This window comes from Nomascus leucogenys, chromosome 19 (genome assembly GCF_006542625.1).
Source record: "Nomascus leucogenys isolate Asia chromosome 19, Asia_NLE_v1, whole genome shotgun sequence".
NCBI lineage: Eukaryota > Metazoa > Chordata > Mammalia > Primates > Hylobatidae > Nomascus > Nomascus leucogenys.
In genome coordinates this window covers 66224472-66243184 of record NC_044399.1, presented here as the reverse complement: position 1 = coordinate 66243184, position 18713 = coordinate 66224472, and the positions used below count along the sequence as shown (strand labels likewise).

The following is an 18713-nucleotide window of genomic DNA, read 5'->3' as shown; positions in this document are numbered from 1 at the left end:
TTGTATTAAAAATCTTCCATTTTTAGTGGTATATTGTCAATTTCTCCTTGTAATTCTGTAAATTTTTGCTTCATATATTTTAAGGTTATGTTATAGGCATGCAGATTTTGACTTTTTATATCTTCTTGGAACATTGAGCCTTTTAACCAAACATTAAACATCTTCTTTATCACTAGCAATATTTCTTGTATTAAAGTATGTTCTGTCTTCTATTAATGTAGCTAAAACAATTTTTCTTTGGTGATATTTGCTTGGTGCATCTCTTTTTATCCTTTGGCTTTCAACCTTGCTGTGCCCTTACATTAGAAGACATTTTTATAATCAGCATAGAACTGATTTTTTAAATCCACTTTAGCAATATGTATTTTTTAACTGGAGGGTTTTTTTCATTAACATTGATTGTGGTACATTTTAATTTAAATCTACTATTTTATTATGTTCTTTTAGTTTGCTGTTCTTTTTCTTTTTCATTGACTTCCTTTTTTGTCTGCATTGGGGTATAATTTTTCATATTTTCTTTTATTTTCCTTATTCCATTTTTTCCTCTGCTACTTTGAATGTCATGCCATGTAGTTCTACTGTTCTAATGGTTACCACTGCTATTTTAATAAGCATCCTTAAAATAAATAATTACTATTTTTAGTCTCTTCACAATGATTAAAAGACTTTAGAATAGTTTGATGTCTCCTGTTCATCCATCAAATTATATTCTATAATTCCTAGTAATTTAGATTGTTCTCTATTATTTATTTAAGCCCCAGGAACTATATATATATATATATATATATATACACACACACACACTGAATGTTAGTGTTTTTTTGTTTTTTTATTTTTTGAGATGGAGTCTCATTCTGTCGCCCAGGCTGGAGTGCAGTGGCATGATCCCAGCTCACTGCAACCTCTGCCTCCTGGATTCAAGCGATTCTTGTGCCTCAGCATCCTGAGTAGCTGGGACTACAGGCACACACCACCATGCCTGGCTAGTTTTTGTATTCTTAGTAGAGACAGGGTTTCGTCATGTTGACCAGGCTGGTCTTAAACTCCTGACCTTGTGATCTGCCCGCCTCGGCCTCCTATTTAGATTTACCAACATACTTACCATTAATGCTCTGTAGTCCAGATATCCGACTGAGGTATATCACATTAGAAGTTCCTTTAGTAAAGGTCTATTGATGAAGTGCTCTCATTCTTTCTTTGTCTGAAATGTATTTATTTTGCCCTTGTTCTTTAAAAATAGTTTTGTGGAGGGGAGAATTCAAGAATAACATAAGTTCTCTTTGATTATTGAAAATATTATTCTACTGTGTCCTGGCTTCCATTTGTGTTGCCAAGTAGTCAGTTATCACTCTAGTTTTGTTTTTGTTGTATGTGTACTGTCGTTGTTTTAAGAAACTAGTCTTGGCTCTGAAGCTAATTTTAAGATTTTTTTTTCTTTTGGTAATCTGTAGTTTCATAGTGAAGTATATATATGAGGGTTCCTTTATATTTATTCTGCTTGGGATTTGTTGGGCTTTCTTGATCTCACATTGAGTGTCTTTCAGCAATTCTAGAAGATGTTTAGCCAGACTCTTCTCAAATGTTGCTTCTTGTTTGTTCTATTTTGTTCTTCTGGCACTTTTGTTATACTTATGTGTGATGTTTTCATTATCTCCTATCTTTTAATAACTTGCATATTTTTCCTTTTTTCTCTTTCTACCCTGCAGTTTAGAAACTTCTCCACATATATCATATACCAGTCTAATCTCCTTTCACCTTTGTTGAAATTTAAATTATAATTATATTTTCCATTTTTAGGTCTTCTACTCAGTTATTTTATAATTTTGCTTGCTTGTTTTTATTCTTTGATATTTTTCACACTTTAAGCCTTCTCATCTATTATTTAAGTTTTAGAACATGTTTATTAGAGTATAATCTTAAGACAGTTTTTGATTTGTCAACTTAAAAATGTTTGTTTCTTCCTGCCATATAGTGAAGTGATATAAAGGCCTACTGAAAATTATGAGCTTCTTTCTCCTGGAATTGTCCATCAACATATGATCATTTATGCATTGCCAGCAAACACCTCTTAGAAGCTTTTTCTGTGCTTCTTTTCACAAAGCAGTGCTATCACAAGCCATAATTCTCATGTTATCCACTTCATAAATTTTGCCACTTCTCTGAATCTAGCATTCAATACAAAGGTTCTACACACTATCACAGATTTTGAGTGTGCCCGGAGAACCTCTGAAATGGCCTCCATTCTTGATTCTATCCAAATTACACATTACATTTAGATGTCGTGTCTCCTCCTGAGCCTCCTCCATCGCAAGATAGGCCTCAGTCTTTGCCATTCATAACCTTGACACCTTGTGCAAGAGGTCACATTCTTAACGTCAGAGCATAGTCTATGTAGAGTGCTTAGTCAAGTGTTGGGCATGTGGTAGGATTTTCATAATGATAGATATTTTTGTTGGGGAAATCAATACATCTGCCTTTCGAGAAGTAGAACGAGAATGGTTCCTCATATTCTGTTTGTGTTGATTAGCTTGGCCAACCTGGAAGCGTTTATAAAGAATAGTGAGAGCGGCTTACTCAAGAAAGTTGAAAAAGGAGATTTCCAAGGCTTGGTTGAGATCATGGGACACCTTATGGCTGTTAAAGAACGGCAGAGTAACACTAATGAGATGTTTGAGCCCTTAAAGCAGACTATTGAATTGCTGAAGACCTATGAACAAGAATTGCCAGAAACAGTGTTTAAGCAGCTGGAGGTCAGTGCATTTATGTCTTCCTTATAAAAGAAATAGAGGAAACATTTTAGGATTTCAGAATGGGGTAAAGTGGGGTACAGCAAATGAAAAACAGGGCTTGGAGCTGCAAGATCCGTGTTTTGGAACTATAATGTGTAGTGTATTTGTAACGTCTAGCAAATTCTGGAAACTCAATACATATGGGAGAAGGCAATGCTGGAGATAGATGGGAGAATTAAGATGGATAATTTTTTTCCACAGAAATGAACCAATGTTTTGGTTGAGAAAAAAAAAAGCAGACTTGAAATATGTTAAGATGGTCCAAGAGGTAATGTGGGACATAAAAGAAAATAACCAAGCAACCCTGAAGAACATAAAAAAGGGAAGGGGTTAATGTAGCTTCAGTAGAAATATGGTAGAAGCAATAGAAACCGAAGATTGTAGAAACATCTTCCTTTAAGAAAAATCTAAAAGTCTCTTTAGCATTGCAAGTTTTCACAAATTTAGAGGGCTTAGAAGACCAGAGGTTGAGAGCAAGAAGGTTAGTGCTGAGTGAGCAGTAGGTAATAGTTGACAGCAGCTGTGGAAGGAAGTCGAGGAAGAGTGGGTGGAGGGCAGATTGTAGGGAATGGGAAGGTGACACCACCACATCATCGTACCATCTTGTAGCACAGATGGAAGCATCTGGGCTCTGTCCAGCTCAGGACTATGGGAGAGGAAAGAGCACCTTGGGAATCTGACCACACTGAGGTTTCCTTTGCAGGAGCTGCCTGAGAAATGGAACAACATAAAAAAGGTGGCCATTACTGTGAAGCAGCAGGTGGCCCCACTGCAGGCAAATGAAGTGACACTCCTCCGCCAGAGGTGCACAGCCTTCGATGCAGAACAGCAGCAATTCTGGGAGCGATTCCACAAAGAAGCCCCGTTCAGGTATGGGCCAAACACTGCTGCCTCTCTTTCTCTGAACACTGCAGTCTTTGAGTCATGGATAATCTTTTTGTTGGGCGTGTGTATTCTTCCAGCAGCTGCAGCCCAGTTAATAATCTTCCTTCCCATTTAGGACCTTTGGTTGAAACGTGGTGCTAATGTGGACTGAATCCTATCATGACCTGTATGAAATGGCCAGGGATTGTAGAAACCTCTTGCCTTAAAAAGATACATATATATATATATCTAGAAGCATCTTTGTGCCTGCAAATTTATAAAGGGATGATAGGTGGTATAATTACTAGGATTTTACTAAACCTTTAGCATTCTAAGTTCTCACAGACTGTTCTTTTGGTTTTAAAAAGTGGCTGATTGAATTTTTAAAATTTTACAGAGCATTTCATTTTGGCAGCATAAAGGAAGGATTTAGGTGAAGGTTTTCTTCAGAGGGTTTCTCTCTGCTTGGTTCCGACACCTCCCTGCTTGTTATGACAGGTCTTTACATAAACAAAGCAACTCTAGGATCGGCAACACCATTCATCCGTGCCCACACTGCACATACTTGGGCTCCTTTCTCAGGGATTTCCTCCCGTGGTGAAGCAGTCTGCTTCTGGTCCACAGCTCAGCATCAACAGCTCCAACCAGGAGGCCAGGCTGGCGCTGAATGGTCCTACATCTGCTGATGTGCCAGCTAGATTGGGTGCCCTTTGCCCTAATGCTCCAGCTCTGTGATTTGTTTCCTGTTTCCTTGAGCTTCATTTCTTGCTGGGTCTCCTCTATAGTGTTGGGTAGACAGACTTCGAAATCTCCAAACTGGAAAATTCTCGATGCTCACAGTGAGGAATATTTTCGTTTTCATTTTCAAAGGTTATTTGCCCACAGAAATAGTAAAGCAACAAACCAAGCAAAAAAAATATAACTTCATTGGAACGAAGTCCAATAAAAATTAAGCGCATAGATGCTAGATTCAGGTGGCCTGGGGTCTAATTTCAGGTCTTCTACTTCTTATGTTATGACAAAGTTACTTAATACCTTTGTGCTCCAGATTCTTCATCTATAAAATGTAGATAATAATAGTGTCCACCACATATAGTTGTGGGTTGAATTAAAGAGATCATTCTTGAAAGTGTGTAGCATTGTGCCTGGTACTATGGTGAAAAACCATACTGGTTTGCCCAGGACTGTTCTGGTTGTTGTCTGGGAGTTTTAAAATCTCTCCAGGTGATTCTAAATGTGCAGCCCAAATGGCTGCACATTGCTTTAGAGTCATATGTTTTATATATTTATATCTTATGTCTGTTTTACACACTTGTCCTTCCCTGCCTCTTAACATACTCATCCTCTGTAACTCCAAGCATAATGCTTGGGAAATAGCAGCGTTTTCAGGATAGCGTCTTGCTCTGTCACCCAGGCTGGAGTGCAGCATCATGATCATAGCCTAGTGCAGCCTTGAACTCCTTGGGTTCAAGCAATCCTCTCACCTCAGCCTCCTGAGTAGCTGGGACTACAAGCATGCTCATGTCTTAGGAAGCACCTGTGTTCTGGACAAACTGGATGGTTGCTCACCCAACCTGGCATGCCTATTTTTATCATTCATTCTTCAAACATTTATTAAGCAGCTGCTATCTCCCAAGCATTATACTTGGGGTAACAGAGAATAAGATGAGTAGGTTAAGAGGCAGGGAAGGACAAGTGTGTAAAACAGACGTAAGATATAAATATATAAAACGTGACTCTAAAGCAATGTGCTGCCAGTTGGGCTGCACATTTAGAATCACCTGAAGAGATTTTAAAACTCCCAATATGCCCAGTCTGTCCTATATACTAATGAAGTTAGGCTTTCTGGAGGCAAGACCTGTGAACCAGCATTTTGTCAGCTCCAGGAATTCCAATGTGCAGCCAAGTTTGGAAACCACCACGCTAAAGGGAAGTAATTGGTTTCCTTTCGAGCAATCATGCAGAGGAATGTAACTCCTAAGTCTGTATCCCTTTAGAATAGTTGCCTTAGGAGCCATGCCCTTGTTCCAAAGAATCATCTGTTGCTCAAAACCCTTGTAGACTCCTTTGGGGACTATCTTTCAGAGTCTGAGGCTTATTCTTTTGAATCTTTTTTGGGCATGCAATTGAATTTTTGAAATTGAACACCAATTCAGAGCCAAAACTGCTGGGGGAGGTAAGTTCTCCAGCTAGGTAATACTATTTAGTGTTAACAACAACCACACCAAAGGCAACGGCCATAAAAATAAAGACACTAATATTTTTGCACCAACAGTCTCTTTTTTTTTTTTTTTTTTTGAGACAGAGTCTCACTCTGTCATCCAGTCTGGAGTGCAATGGCATGATCTCGGCTCACTGCAACCTCCGCCTCCTGGGTTCAAGCAATTCTCCTGCCTCAGCCTCCTGAGTAGCTGGGGTTACAGGCGCCCACCACCATGCCTGGCTAATTTTTGTATTTTTAGTAGAGGCAGGGTCTCACCATGTTGGTCAGACTGGTCCCGAACTCCTGACCTCATGATCCTCCCACCTTGGCCTCCCAAAGTGCTGGGATTACAGGGGTGAACCATCGCACCCGGCCAACAGTCTCTTAAAATAATTTCAAAAAAGAAAAAAATTCAAAGATGTTGGAGAAAATACCCTCCCAAAGAGACTTCTAAGACTGCTTGAAAGGGAAACAACATTGGTATGCTTTTGTATCTGTTCGAAATTCAGTATTCCTCCTTCATGGGTATATTTTGTGTATTGATCAACTGCTGTTGGTTTTTTCATTTTATTTTTATTTGATAGTTGTGTTCGTTTTTCTTTCTTTGCACTTGTATCTGCTGGCTGTGAGGATACTGCTACTCTTAGCTGGGTGTTCCAAATTCACATCTGCTAATTTGACATGCAGATGAATCCCTGGAAGAGGATGCTTTGAAAAGAACTGCTGGGAAACCAAACATTTCTGCAATTTTGATGTATTTCTCTTCTTGTCAAGAAAAACATCAGAGCTAAAATGGAATTGTAGATTTATCACTAAAGTGAATCTTAGTGGATGTCAACTTATGTGTTTTGTTTTCTTTCTTAGTTTGGTGTGTGTGAGTGTTCAAAATTTGTAGGTATTGTGTGTGGCATGTGAGTTTAAATCTGGTTTCTCCACTGTTAAGTTATTTGTGAATTTCTAAGTTGCAGACCCTGGTACATTTTTCTGTGAATTCAAGTTTGAGTTTAATTCTGGTTTCTTCACTTATAGATCATTTATGAATTTCTAAAGTGCAGACCCTTGTACATTTCTCTGTGGATGCAAGTTTCTGCTCCTGATTAGCTTACACAGGTTAAGCTCAGTTTTGAATGTTCCCGTGTTTGAGGAGAGAAAAAACCTGAGTGTCTTACTAAGCCCTTGCAGTCTGACAGGTGCTGTGTGAAGTCAGGTTGCATAGGTTGAGGTTCTTCATGTCCAAGTCAAATTTCAGCTCCTCCTTCAGTTCTTAACTCTAAATTATAACACCATATCTCAGTGAGAGCCGAGCTCTCACCGCAGTAATTGGCTAAATCATCCTAGTCAGATTCAAGGGCTTTGTGCAACTCTTAAAGCTGGTGACCAGTTCTCCCTCTTGAATGAAAGGAATGCTCCCATCCTCTAGTGGCGTTTCACTGTTTGGTCTTCCTGACCTTGAGCACAGTCCTCTTGACCTTAAGAAATGGCACCATGACATACAGTCTTCTTGCCCACACCAAGACCAAGGTAATCGAGGGATTACTGAGCCAAAATAACCTACCTCTGTGAGCTCCAGCTCAATGAAGACCATTCGTGTTTTCAGGAGGCAACCAGATTCTATGAATGGCTGGGAGGGCTTTCTTGAAGATATCTTCCATGGGGTGCTGTCCTACATGACAACTAGAGAAAACAGCTTTCCAAATAGCCCAAGGCAGCAGTCATGAGGAAAGAAGGGCTTTTGTCCTTCTTGCACAGTGTCTATTGTCTCTTCCATAACTGCAGAAAAGGGCAGTATTTGTCATTAAACCTCCCAGGGACATATCGGTTTCCTAAGATATGTCATTCATTCAGCTTGATGCTGTTCTTCCAGTTAATCTGACTCATTCACATGATTTAGGCTTTCATGGAGTAGATGAGGTTATGGTCTCAAAAGTGGAGCTGGCAAAAAATGATGTAGCTGTTAGGATTTTGAGATAATACACCTTTCCTGACCTCAAGGACTTATAGCCTCAGGGACAATTTCAAAAATGAGCAATAAGGCATGCACATTGGGGACCAGCTTTAACCCCGCCCGGGGAGGCAGTTCACGCCTCCTGTAGAACATGGTGCTTGTCATGATGAGCCAGAGCCAGTGGCAAGTAATAGCTCTTTCAGTGGGAAAAAAAAAAAAGAGTTAGAAAATGAGGATATTCTGGGCAAAGGAAATAGCACATATGAAGATGCAGAAGGATGAAAATGTAAGAAACAGCTGGAAAACTGCATGTGTGTATGGCTGGGATGGAGGAAGTAGGAGAGGAGAATGGAGGGGGCCATGTTTTGACCATAATCTCAGCCACTGAGGAGTCTAAGTATGACAAAAACATAAAGACTGCCTTTTCATGGCCGCAGAGAACAGAATGGGGCAAGGTAGGCTCAAGACCAGGTGCTCAATGGGAGAGTGGTTCCAACAGCCCAGATGAGAAGTGGTGAGGCCTGATCAGAAGCAGCGGCAGAGATGAGGGAGAGGGGAAAATGGATTGCAGAGAGATTTAGGAGAATATCTGCAGGATTGATTGAATGTGGGAGATGGGGGAGAAGGACAGTGTAAGGGGATTTTTCATCTTCTAGCTTGGGCAAGTGGTCGGAAGAGCTTTTGTCCCACTGTTCACTGAGACAGGCACAGAATTGGAAGGATTGCGCCTCACAAAGTCAGGGTTGGACACATTAATTTTTTTTTTTTTTTTTTTTTGAGATGGAGTCTCTCTCTGTCACCCAGGCTGGAGTGCAGTGACGGGATCTCAGCTGACTGCAACCTCCACCTCCCAGGTTCAAGCGATTCTCCTGCCTTAGCCTCCCAAGTAGCTGGGACTATAGGTGCATGCCACCATGCCTGGCTAATTTTTTGTATTTTTAGTAGAGATGGGGTTTCACCGTGTTAGCCAGGATGGTCTCGATTTCCTGACCTTGTGATCTACCCACCTCAGCCTCCAAAAGTGCTGGGATTACAGGCGTGAGACACATTGAGTTTTATGCTACCTGGTGGGTATCAAGGACAGTTGTGACACCGTTCATGGTATACACACATACAGATGGTACTGAGGTTCACATTTACTAACAGCCAATTTCCCAGGAATCAATTTAACTCACTTATTTCTCTCTCTCCAGGCTCACATCTGGGTCAGGCCTGAATCAGTCATTTTTCCACGATCAAATGCGTGAGCACCGTATTTTCATTTCTTTTAGTTATAGTTTTATTCATCCAAGCTTTCCAGGCATTTCTCTTTTAGAGTAAAATACATTTTGCCTTATTATTTCACTTCAAAGATTCAATCCACCCTTTTCCCTCCTATTACTTTCTTGTTCTTATGCTGTGTCATTTCCCCAGGGTTTAGAGGATGGCTTCCAGTTTATTAGGCACATGGACCAGGTCTATGAATATCCTGACAATTTGCTGTAAAGTTTTGAAATCGTAAGAGGGCTACCTGTCCTCACATCTATGGGTTCCCTTCACGGCTTAGGCCAAGTTGGTTTTTATGTGTGCTTAGCTACAGAAAATGATCACCCACAAATCTAAACTATAAACAATAATTATTCCGCAGGGTGGATGAAGTTTGGAATAGGTTTGATAAATGTTCACCTCTTATAAATACTTGAGGAACCAACATTGATTTAAGAATGCTTATGGGTGCCAAAGGAAGAATGGTTAGATAATTTCTAATCTTCTATGTGCACCCCAAATAGCTCCTATCTTACCTAAAAAGTTATTCCTGAATGGTGTTCCACTAACAAATTAAACAGCATGTGGACTTTTAGAATTTGTTTGAATTTTAACTAACATCAAGAGGTTCAGTTCACATTCTAAGTTCACTCTAGTCAAGATAAAAAGTGGAACCTACACACATCAACGATTAGTCTTTGGAAATGAAGAATAAACACAAGAACTCCTCACCCTTAGTGATCTTTTTTGCTGGGCCCCTTACCATGAGCACATTCCATTTCTTTCCTCTTAGTTCTTTCTTCCTCATAAGGGAGAAAGCTCCTCTCTCTATATATATGTAGAGAGACAGGGCTCTTTTCAACTCTGAGCACTCCAACCTTCTGTTCTGAAATATGTGGGAGCTAAATAATAGAGAAGGCATGCAAATGATAGTCAGTCCCATTCTCTTAAGATGTAAATCTACAACCATAGCACCTGAGCCAAAAATGATTTAGATGGAACAAGCAGGATTCAAACATAACGAGCATTGAAGTTAATCTGCTAATTTAATAGTATGCATAACTGTTATTCTGTTGCATGGCAATTAGGCTTAAGTGGTAAGCATTCAGGTAAATGACTTCAATTAGGATTACTTTCCATCTGTCAAGTCAAATATTTCTAAAGTCAACAGAGAAAGGGCAGTTGAAAAACAGGAATTTGTATGTCATTTTCTTCCTTTTTCACTCCTTTCTTATTCTACCTACCAACACACAAACACATGCATGCACATACAGAAACACACACACACTGTTGGTGGGAGGAAATGGCCGATTCTCTAGTCACTCATTTCCTCGCAACCTTCCCTTTGATGGTGAACCCCATGATGACGTGTTTTGATTTTATCAGAACATACCATTCTTCCTTAAGCTGTGGTGTGTCTAGTATGTAGCCCTCCCAGCACACAGAAGCAAGAAAACCTGAGCTTGAGGATGAGAGTGAGTATAATAAAGTAGGGTTGGAGGAGAAAATGAGAGGGTCCTTGAACACTAGGGCTATGAGTGCCCTTGACCATAAAAAAGCCATCTGCAGCCGAGCAGGATGGCTCATGCCTATGGTCCCAGCACTTTGGGAGGCCGAGGCAGGTGGATCACGAGGTCAGGAGATGGAGACCATCCTGGCCAACATAGTGAAACCCCGTCTCTACTAAAATACAAAAAATTAGCCGGTCTTGGTGGTGTGTGCCTGTAGTCCTAGCTACTCAGGAGGCTGAGGCAGGGGAATCACTTGAACCCAGGAGGCAGAGATTGCAGTAAGCTAAGATTGCACTGCTGCACTCCAGCCCGGTGACAGAGCAAAACTCTCTCAAAAAAAAAAAAAAAAACCCATCTGCCTACATGGGTTCCTTTGCATGTAGGGTCTTATGTTGGGGAAGACACTATGCAGGAACGCATGCTTTATGGCAGCATAAATTCTGTCCACACTTACGAGGATTAGAAGCAGTTTCAGGTGCATGCATGCCATAAACACTGGAGAGAAGAGGATGAGGAAACGTGAACTAAAAAGCTAGAAATGGTGCACATAGGTGTTGAGTGCAAACCCAGAGGCTGCCCCAGGATGCAGAAGGGAGTGGCCCAGGGAAGGGTAAAGCCAGAATGGGAAGATCAGGGACAGCTTGGAGGAGAACTCACGAAGATGAGGAGCCAGATTCAAGGCACACAGTGAAGGAAAGTGACCACAATTATCTATCAAGAGCTTTGCAGCCAGTCTTCATGGCCGCTCACAGTGGTTCTCCAGCGTGGAGTGCTGTTGCCTGAAGCTGATGCAGGCACCAGCGTGAGCTTCACCGTGAATGCCAACACCATCCTGGCAAATGGAAATCACCTGTGGAGTGTGTCTGGGTCGCACCCCCAGTGGTTCTTATTTAGTTGGTCTATAGAGCAGTCTGGGCATGGGGATCTTACAAAGCTTTCAGAAGATCTTGACATGCAGCTGAGGCTGATAGCCACTGCCTCAGAGTGACCAATGGAGGTAGGGTCAAGGTTGGGCTCCTGAGTCCCAGCTCTCCCACTTGAAGATCGCCTACCAAGCCAGGCTTGCTGGCTTGTGCCTGTAATCCCAGCACTTTGCGAGGCCAAGGCGGGTGGATCATGAGGTCAGGAGTTCAAGACCAGCCTGGCCGACATGGTGAAACCCCGTCTGTAATAAAAATACAAAAATTAGCCAGGCATGGTGGCAGGTAATCCCAGCTACTTGGGAGGCTGAGGCAGAGAATTGCTTGAACCCGGGAGGCAGAGGTTGCAGTGAGCCGAGATCACACCAGTGCACCCTAGCCTGGGCAACAGAGCAAGACTCTGTCTCAAAAAAATAAAAAATAAAAAATAAAAAATAAATTTAAGAAATCGCCTATCACTAGGTTCCTGGCAGGGCCCTTGGCTTTCCGGCTTCTGCTGTAATATGACAGTGCTCTTTTGTGTCAAGTGGTCTTCAGAACCAACAGCTAGATGAAGGGCAGAGTCTAAAGGGGCTTAGATAAGGGGGTGTCCCCTTCTAGACCTGGGCGGAGAACATCTAAGCATAATGTTCTTGAATTGCCCTTCTTCCAATGCCCACTCCACCCCAGTCTATCCTGAGTGTCTTTTTTTTCCCAAAAGAAAATCCTGGGAAGAAAAGACATTCTTTGCTTTGGTGAAAAGAATGTTTTTGGTGAAAGCCACTGCTCTTTCCTAAAACACCAAGCATTTAAATATTTCGGCTGATTGCTACCTTAGAGATGCTAGGAGATGGGCCCCTGTGTGCCATACTTACAGAGGAACACACTGTGTTTTGTAGGTTTGATAGCATCCACCCTCATCAAATGCTGGATGCCAGGCACATCGAGATCCAGCAGATGGAATCCGCTATGGCCTCCATTTCCAAGTCCGCCAGCTTATTTGAAGTCAATGTCCCTGACTACAAGCAGCTGAGGCAGTGCAGGAAGGAGGTCTGCCAGCTGAAGGAGCTCTGGGACACCATTGGAATGGTGACCTCCAGCATCCATGCCTGGGAGACCACACCCTGGAGGGATATCAAAGTGGAAGCCATGGAGTTGGAGTGCAAACAGTTTGCCTGGCATATCCGAAACCTGGACAAGGAGGTCAGGGCCTGGGATGCATTCACAGGCCTGGAAAGCACTGTGTGGAACACGCTGCGCTCCCTGAGGGCAGTAGCTGAGCTGCAGAATCCAGCCATCCGGGAGCGGCACTGGAGGCAGCTGATGCAGGCCACTGGTGTGAGCTTCACTATGGACCAGGACACCACCCTGGCGCACCTGCTACAGCTCCAGCTGCACCACTATGAGGATGAGGTCCGGGGCATTGTGGACAAAGCTGCGAAAGAGATGGGTATGGAGAAAACCTTAAAGGAGCTGCAGACCACCTGGGCTGGCATGGAATTCCAGTATGAGCCCCACCCACGGACCAATGTCCCCCTCCTGCGCTCTGATGAGGACCTCATAGAGGTTCTGGAGGATAATCAAGTTCAACTTCAGAACCTGGTGATGTCTAAGTATGTTGCTTTCTTCCTGGAGGAGGTGTCGGGCTGGCAGAAGAAGCTGTCCACAGCGGACGCTGTCATCTCTATCTGGTTTGAAGTGCAGCGAACATGGACTCACCTGGAAAGCATATTCATTGGATCTGAAGATATTCGGGCACAGCTACCTCAGGTACCTGCTAAGGAAATCTAGAATCTCTCTATTCTCTGATCCAGGGTGAAGGGAAGGTCACCCAGTCCCTGCATTGTCTAGGCTCTTTCCTTTTCTGCCTCCTTGCTTTGACTTTACTTAAAGGCACCTCCCACAGATGCTCACCTTTCCTGCCACCAAAAGTTAGGCAGAGGAAAAGAGGGACAGTGAAATGCATACCAATCAGTTTGTCCTTCAATGGGTGGGAAAAAGAAAGGAGAATCTCATTCAGTAAAAAAAAAAAATGTATATATAAGAAAGATTAAAAAAAAAATACTGGCTACTGCAGTTTGGGATGAGGTCCTCACGGGTTGCTTCTTGGATTATTAAAATTCAAGTGTCCACTGAAAACGAGTCTCGTTTCCAGACAAATTCAAGTTCCTTCTCAGCAGCATGCCGTTCTATAAACCGCTGACCTGTGCCAGCGCTCCAACTACCAGCTGTCAGCTAAACACCAAACAATGGATTTCCCTAAAATATGTGTTCTTCTCATTATTACCTTCCCTGTGTTTGATTGCCCCTTCTAATTAGTCCTAATTAATGTGCCATTAACTTACCCTTCTCTCAGTGGACTCTGATTCATTTTTAAATTTGTTCTTTAGGCTTCCTCTTTCTTTCAGTACAGCAAGTTCTTTGCTTACAAATTAGCTTGATTCCAAAATGTCACGCACTGTCCAGGCTTTGGTTAGAAATTAAAGCACGTTCTGCCCAAGCATAGTTTTCCTGCTAATCCCAAAAAGCATATTTAGTGTAATACTATCGATTAAAGGTTGTATATTTGCCATGAAAAATAATAGAAAACAATTCTGTATCGCAGTTGTCATTAAGTCAAATTGAATAAGCCAGATTTTATTTAACTCAAATGCCAGTGATTGAAGCAGGCCAGGCTTAATGAAAAGGGGTCCGGGACAGAGGTGGAGATTCTTACAGAAACTTTAAGGGAGATGTTTGAGACCTTTTAATTAAAAATATTGAGGAGTTAGTATCATTAACCTCTATACAGTGGCACAGGTTTGTGTACAAAATATGTAAACACATTTACTTGCTCTGTAATAACAATGAAACAGAAACAATTTCAAAACGTAATAAAATCAGCCAGGCTCTAACACCCTAACTGGTAACTATTTTCATTCATTATGAATTTTTCCCAACTTTTGTTCATGTATATACATATTTTTACATAATTGCTCTCAGTGTAATTATAATTTTCTATTCAACTTTTTTCATTTGAACATTTATGCCAGATATTCCAGAAACTTCTACAACCTTGATACTGTTTTATTTTTAATTGGAGCAAAACATCTCATTGAGGAATCATAATTTACTTTGCCCTCTTGTGTTTCTTTGTTTGTTTTTGTTTTTGTTTTGAGACGGAGTCTTGCTCTGTCGCCCAGGCTGGAGCGTAGTGGTGCAATCTCGGCTCACTGCAACCTCCGCCTCCTGGGTTCAAGTGATCTTCCTGCCTCAACCTCCTGAGTAGCTGGGATTACAGATGAGTGCCACCACGCCCAGCTAATTTTTCTATTTTTAGTAGAGACGAGGTTTCACCATGTTGGCCAAGCTGGTCTCGAACTCCTGACCTCGTGATCTGTCTGCCTCAGCCTCCCAAAGTGCTTGGACTACAGGCTTGAGCCACCGTGCCCGGCCTACCCTCTTGTTTTTAGGTCTTCTTGGGCAAGGGGCAGGATCACAGAGGGAAGGAATGGCAGGCCTGGGCTTGAGTCCTCATTCTCTCACTTGCAGCTGTGGGACCTTGGGCAGGACATTTAACCTCTCAATGCCTTGGTTTCCCTGTGTGTAAATTGGGACTAATACTAGTATCTATTCCAGAGTCTTCATTAAAACAATGCACATAGCACATACCATTATGACTGTTGTTATGTAATAATAATACCACAAGCTCTACCATCTCACCAGGTGCCATGTATTTGGCTGAAGCACGTTGCATATATTAGTCAATCATTTCAGTGATAACTGTGAGTGTGTATGTCTGGGAAAAATGATGACAATGGATTAATTTTGACATCAAAGGAGTATATTTGCTGAGGGAAAATTCATTTTGGTTATATAAACTTTTGCATGGGTCCGGAAAGAACGTTAGATGCACTATCTACTTAGGAATCAAGTGTTGTATGCCTGGGGCTTGGGGTGTTCTCTGAGACCTCTTCAGGGAGTCCTCAAGGTCAAAATTATCTTAATAATCATATTAAGATGTTATCCACCTTTTTTTTTTTTTTTTGCTCTCGTTCTTCCATGAGCGTACAGTGGGGTTCTCCAGAGGTCAGATGATGTGTGATATCATAATAAATTGATACAGAAGCAGTTTTCTGTTAAGTCAGATATTGTAGAGATTTGACAAAAAGCGAAATGATGCCCCATTTTCAGCTGTTAGTTTTTGTTTTGGAAAATATACTTATTTTATTTATGCTAACATAATGGGTTTATTATTGTTACTTTTTTTTTTTTTTTTTTTTTGAGACGGAGTCTTGCTCTGTCACCCAGGCTGGAGTGCAGTGGCAAGATCTCGGCTCAATGCAACTTCCGCCTCCCAGGTTCGAGCGATTCTCCTGCCTCAGCCTCCGGAGTAGCTGAGATTATAGGCACGTGCCACCATAACCGGCCTTTTTTGTTTGTTTTGTTTTTTTGGGTGTTTGTTTTTTTTTTTTGTATTTTTAGTAAAGACAGGATTTCAGCATGTTGGTCAGGCTGGTCTCAAACTCCTGACCTTGTGATCCGCCTGCCTCTGCCTCCCAAAGTGCTGGGATTACAGGTATGAGCCACCGCGCCTGGCTTATTATTGCTACTTTTTAAATGCCTTTTTTTTTTTTTTTTTTTTTTATGAGACAGTCTCCCTGTGTTGCTCAGGCTGGAGTGCAGTGGCATGATCTTGGCTCTCTGCAACCACAACCTCCACCCTCCAGGTTCAAGCGGTTGTCATGCCTCAGCCTCCCGAGTAGTAGCTGAGATTACAGGCGTGCACCACCAAGACCAGCTAATTTTTCTATTTTTAGTTGAGACAGGGTTTCACCATGTTGACCAGGCTGTTCTCGAACTCCTGGCCTCAAACCATCCGCCCGCGTCAGCCTCTGAAAGTGCTGGGATTACAGGTGTGAGCCAGGGCGCCCCGTCTAAATGCATTAATGAATATTTTAGAAATTTCTTTTAAAAAAAACTTTAGCCTCTGGTACAGAAAATATTAAAAGATGTGATAGATAGTACCTACATAAACAAAAGCTCTTTGGACTCCTAAATAATTTTTGAAAATGTAAATGGGTTCTAAGATAAAAATATTGGAGAACTGCAGCTTAAACTAAGGGTGTTTCCTTCCTTAAGTCTATTCTCTGTATTTGACAACCCAGGAACAAGTTTCTGCTTCTAACTGGCTCCATGGAGGGAGCTTCTAGGAACTGAGCGGAGTGGTGGTTAATTGCTTCCACATTTTTATTTGCAGGATTCTAAAAGGTTTGAAGGCATCGACGTCGACTTTAAAGAGGTAGCGTATGATGCCCAGAAAACTCCAAATGTAGTCGAAGCCACCAACAAGGCAGGCCTGTATGAAAAGCTGGAGGATATTCAGGGCAGGTGAGGGTCTGCCCGTTACCCCTTCTCTAATAAGAAGGCATCATTTCCTTTTCCCCATCATCTCTGAGACCAGTGGGCAGGAGTGAGTATGTGTGCCTTACATGTCCCTTGCTTTGCCTGTATGTTTGGATAGCATGGAGCATTATTACAGGTGTTGACGCCAAGGTAGACACATCCATGTATATCTTTGCAAATATCTCTAAGTGTTTCTTGTGCTGATTTCTGCACGTGTTCCGTCTATTGCATATATGTACATTTAGGTAATGTATGTGTATCCATGGGTCTAGGCATTCTTAATTGGGAAATTCTATGTCCTGTGCCCTCAGATTGTGCCTGTGTGAGAAGGCCCTGGCAGAGTACCTCGACACCAAGAGGCTTGCCTTCCCGCGGTTTTACTTTCTCTCCTCCTCCGATCTGTTAGACATCCTTTCCAACGGCACGGCTCCACAACAGGTAAGCTGGAGGAGCGTCTGTGGAAAGGTCTAGGAGGACTGAGGGGTGCCCAGCAGGAGACAGTTTCCGGCTCCCCATCGTGCCTCTTCTCTCTGGCAGGTTCTGTACCTGTCTGTGTTGCCCCCAGCATCATCACATACCTCAGAGCTTGCTTTCTTTCTTTCTTTTTCTTTTAGACAGAGTCTTGCTCTGTCACCCAGGCTGGAGTCAGTGGCACGATCTTGGCTCACTGCAGCCTCCGCCTCCTTGGTTCAAGCCATCCCCCTGCCTCAGCCTCCCGCATAGCTGGGACTACAGGTGCATGCCACCATGCTGGCTGATTTTTTTTGTATTTTAGTAGAGACGGGGTTTCACCATGTTGGCCAGGGTGGTCTTGATCTCCTGACTTCGTGATCTGCCCACCTCAGCCTCCCAAAGTGCTGGATTACAGCTGTGAGCCACCGCGCCCAGCCACCTCGGAGCTTTCTTAATCCCCATCAGTATTGCCGCTCAGCATGCCCTCTGGCCCATCAGAGGCTAATCTCTAACAAAGAACTGAGAAACTCTGAGAATGGCAAAGGTGGAAGGGGTTAAGGCTTGGCAGAGAATGCCTTCAATCTGGTTCTGAAGAAAGATACAGGAAATACTGGCCAAACTCAATAGCTAAAATTTCTATAGGGAGATAAGATTGGAAGTTATGTTAACTGAATATGGAGGTAAGGCTTATTGGCAAAAGCATATATGAGAAGCCCAAAATGTGGGGTTCTGGCTTCTGGTTCTAGACAGTTACTAGCCATAGAGTCTTGGGCATGTGACTTCTTAGCAACAGACTTTCCTCATCTGTAAAACAGAAGAAACCTGCTGTGTTCGAAGGTTTTTTGAGTATTAAAGTAACTAATTGAAGCAGTGTTGGTATTTGGAGCTACAGACATTGGTTCTGAAATTTGGGAGTGCATCAGAATCACTTGGAAGGCTTGTGGAAGTACAGATTCCTCGGTCCCACTCCCACTGTTTCTGATTCACTACGTCTGGTTGGAGCTGGAGAATTTGCATTTCTAAGAATTTTCCCAACATGCTGCTGGTCTAGGGACTACACTATGAGAACTTCTGCTTTCAACATTGTCTGGGTCTCAAAATGCTTGGATGAGTTCTTTTTCCTGATGTGATTTTGTTATTCATTTAAAGAATAGTTGGGCTCATTTGCTTCTTTTTGCTTTCAGTGTTAGGGTTTTTCCCATACTTGTTTACTTGATTGTTTGAATATGTATGACGCTGATAGGATTCCAAAAGTCAAACTATGCAAAAAGATATGTATATACTCAAAGATGTATCCTTGCCTCCTCTGTTCCTTTCATGCCATAACCACCACTGCTCCACCCCCTATAGGTAACCAATTTCATTAATTTCTGGGTTATCTTTCCTATGTCTATCTTTCCTATGGGTTATATTTCCTAT

At 42.2% G+C, this 18713-nt stretch overlaps 1 protein-coding gene across 1 annotated transcript in view; it reads left to right on the top strand.

Annotated features, from left to right (window-relative positions):
* DNAH9 (dynein axonemal heavy chain 9) overlaps positions 1-18713 on the top strand; it is a 377489-nt gene that overhangs the window by 85084 nt on the left and 273692 nt on the right. The window contains exons 18-22 of the mRNA XM_030799425.1: positions 2528-2750; positions 3493-3659; positions 12356-13226; positions 16696-16826; positions 17153-17279. Of these exons, the coding sequence (XP_030655285.1) occupies positions 2528-2750; positions 3493-3659; positions 12356-13226; positions 16696-16826; positions 17153-17279 (1519 nt within the window). The remainder of the gene's footprint in view (positions 1-2527; positions 2751-3492; positions 3660-12355; positions 13227-16695; positions 16827-17152; positions 17280-18713) is intronic.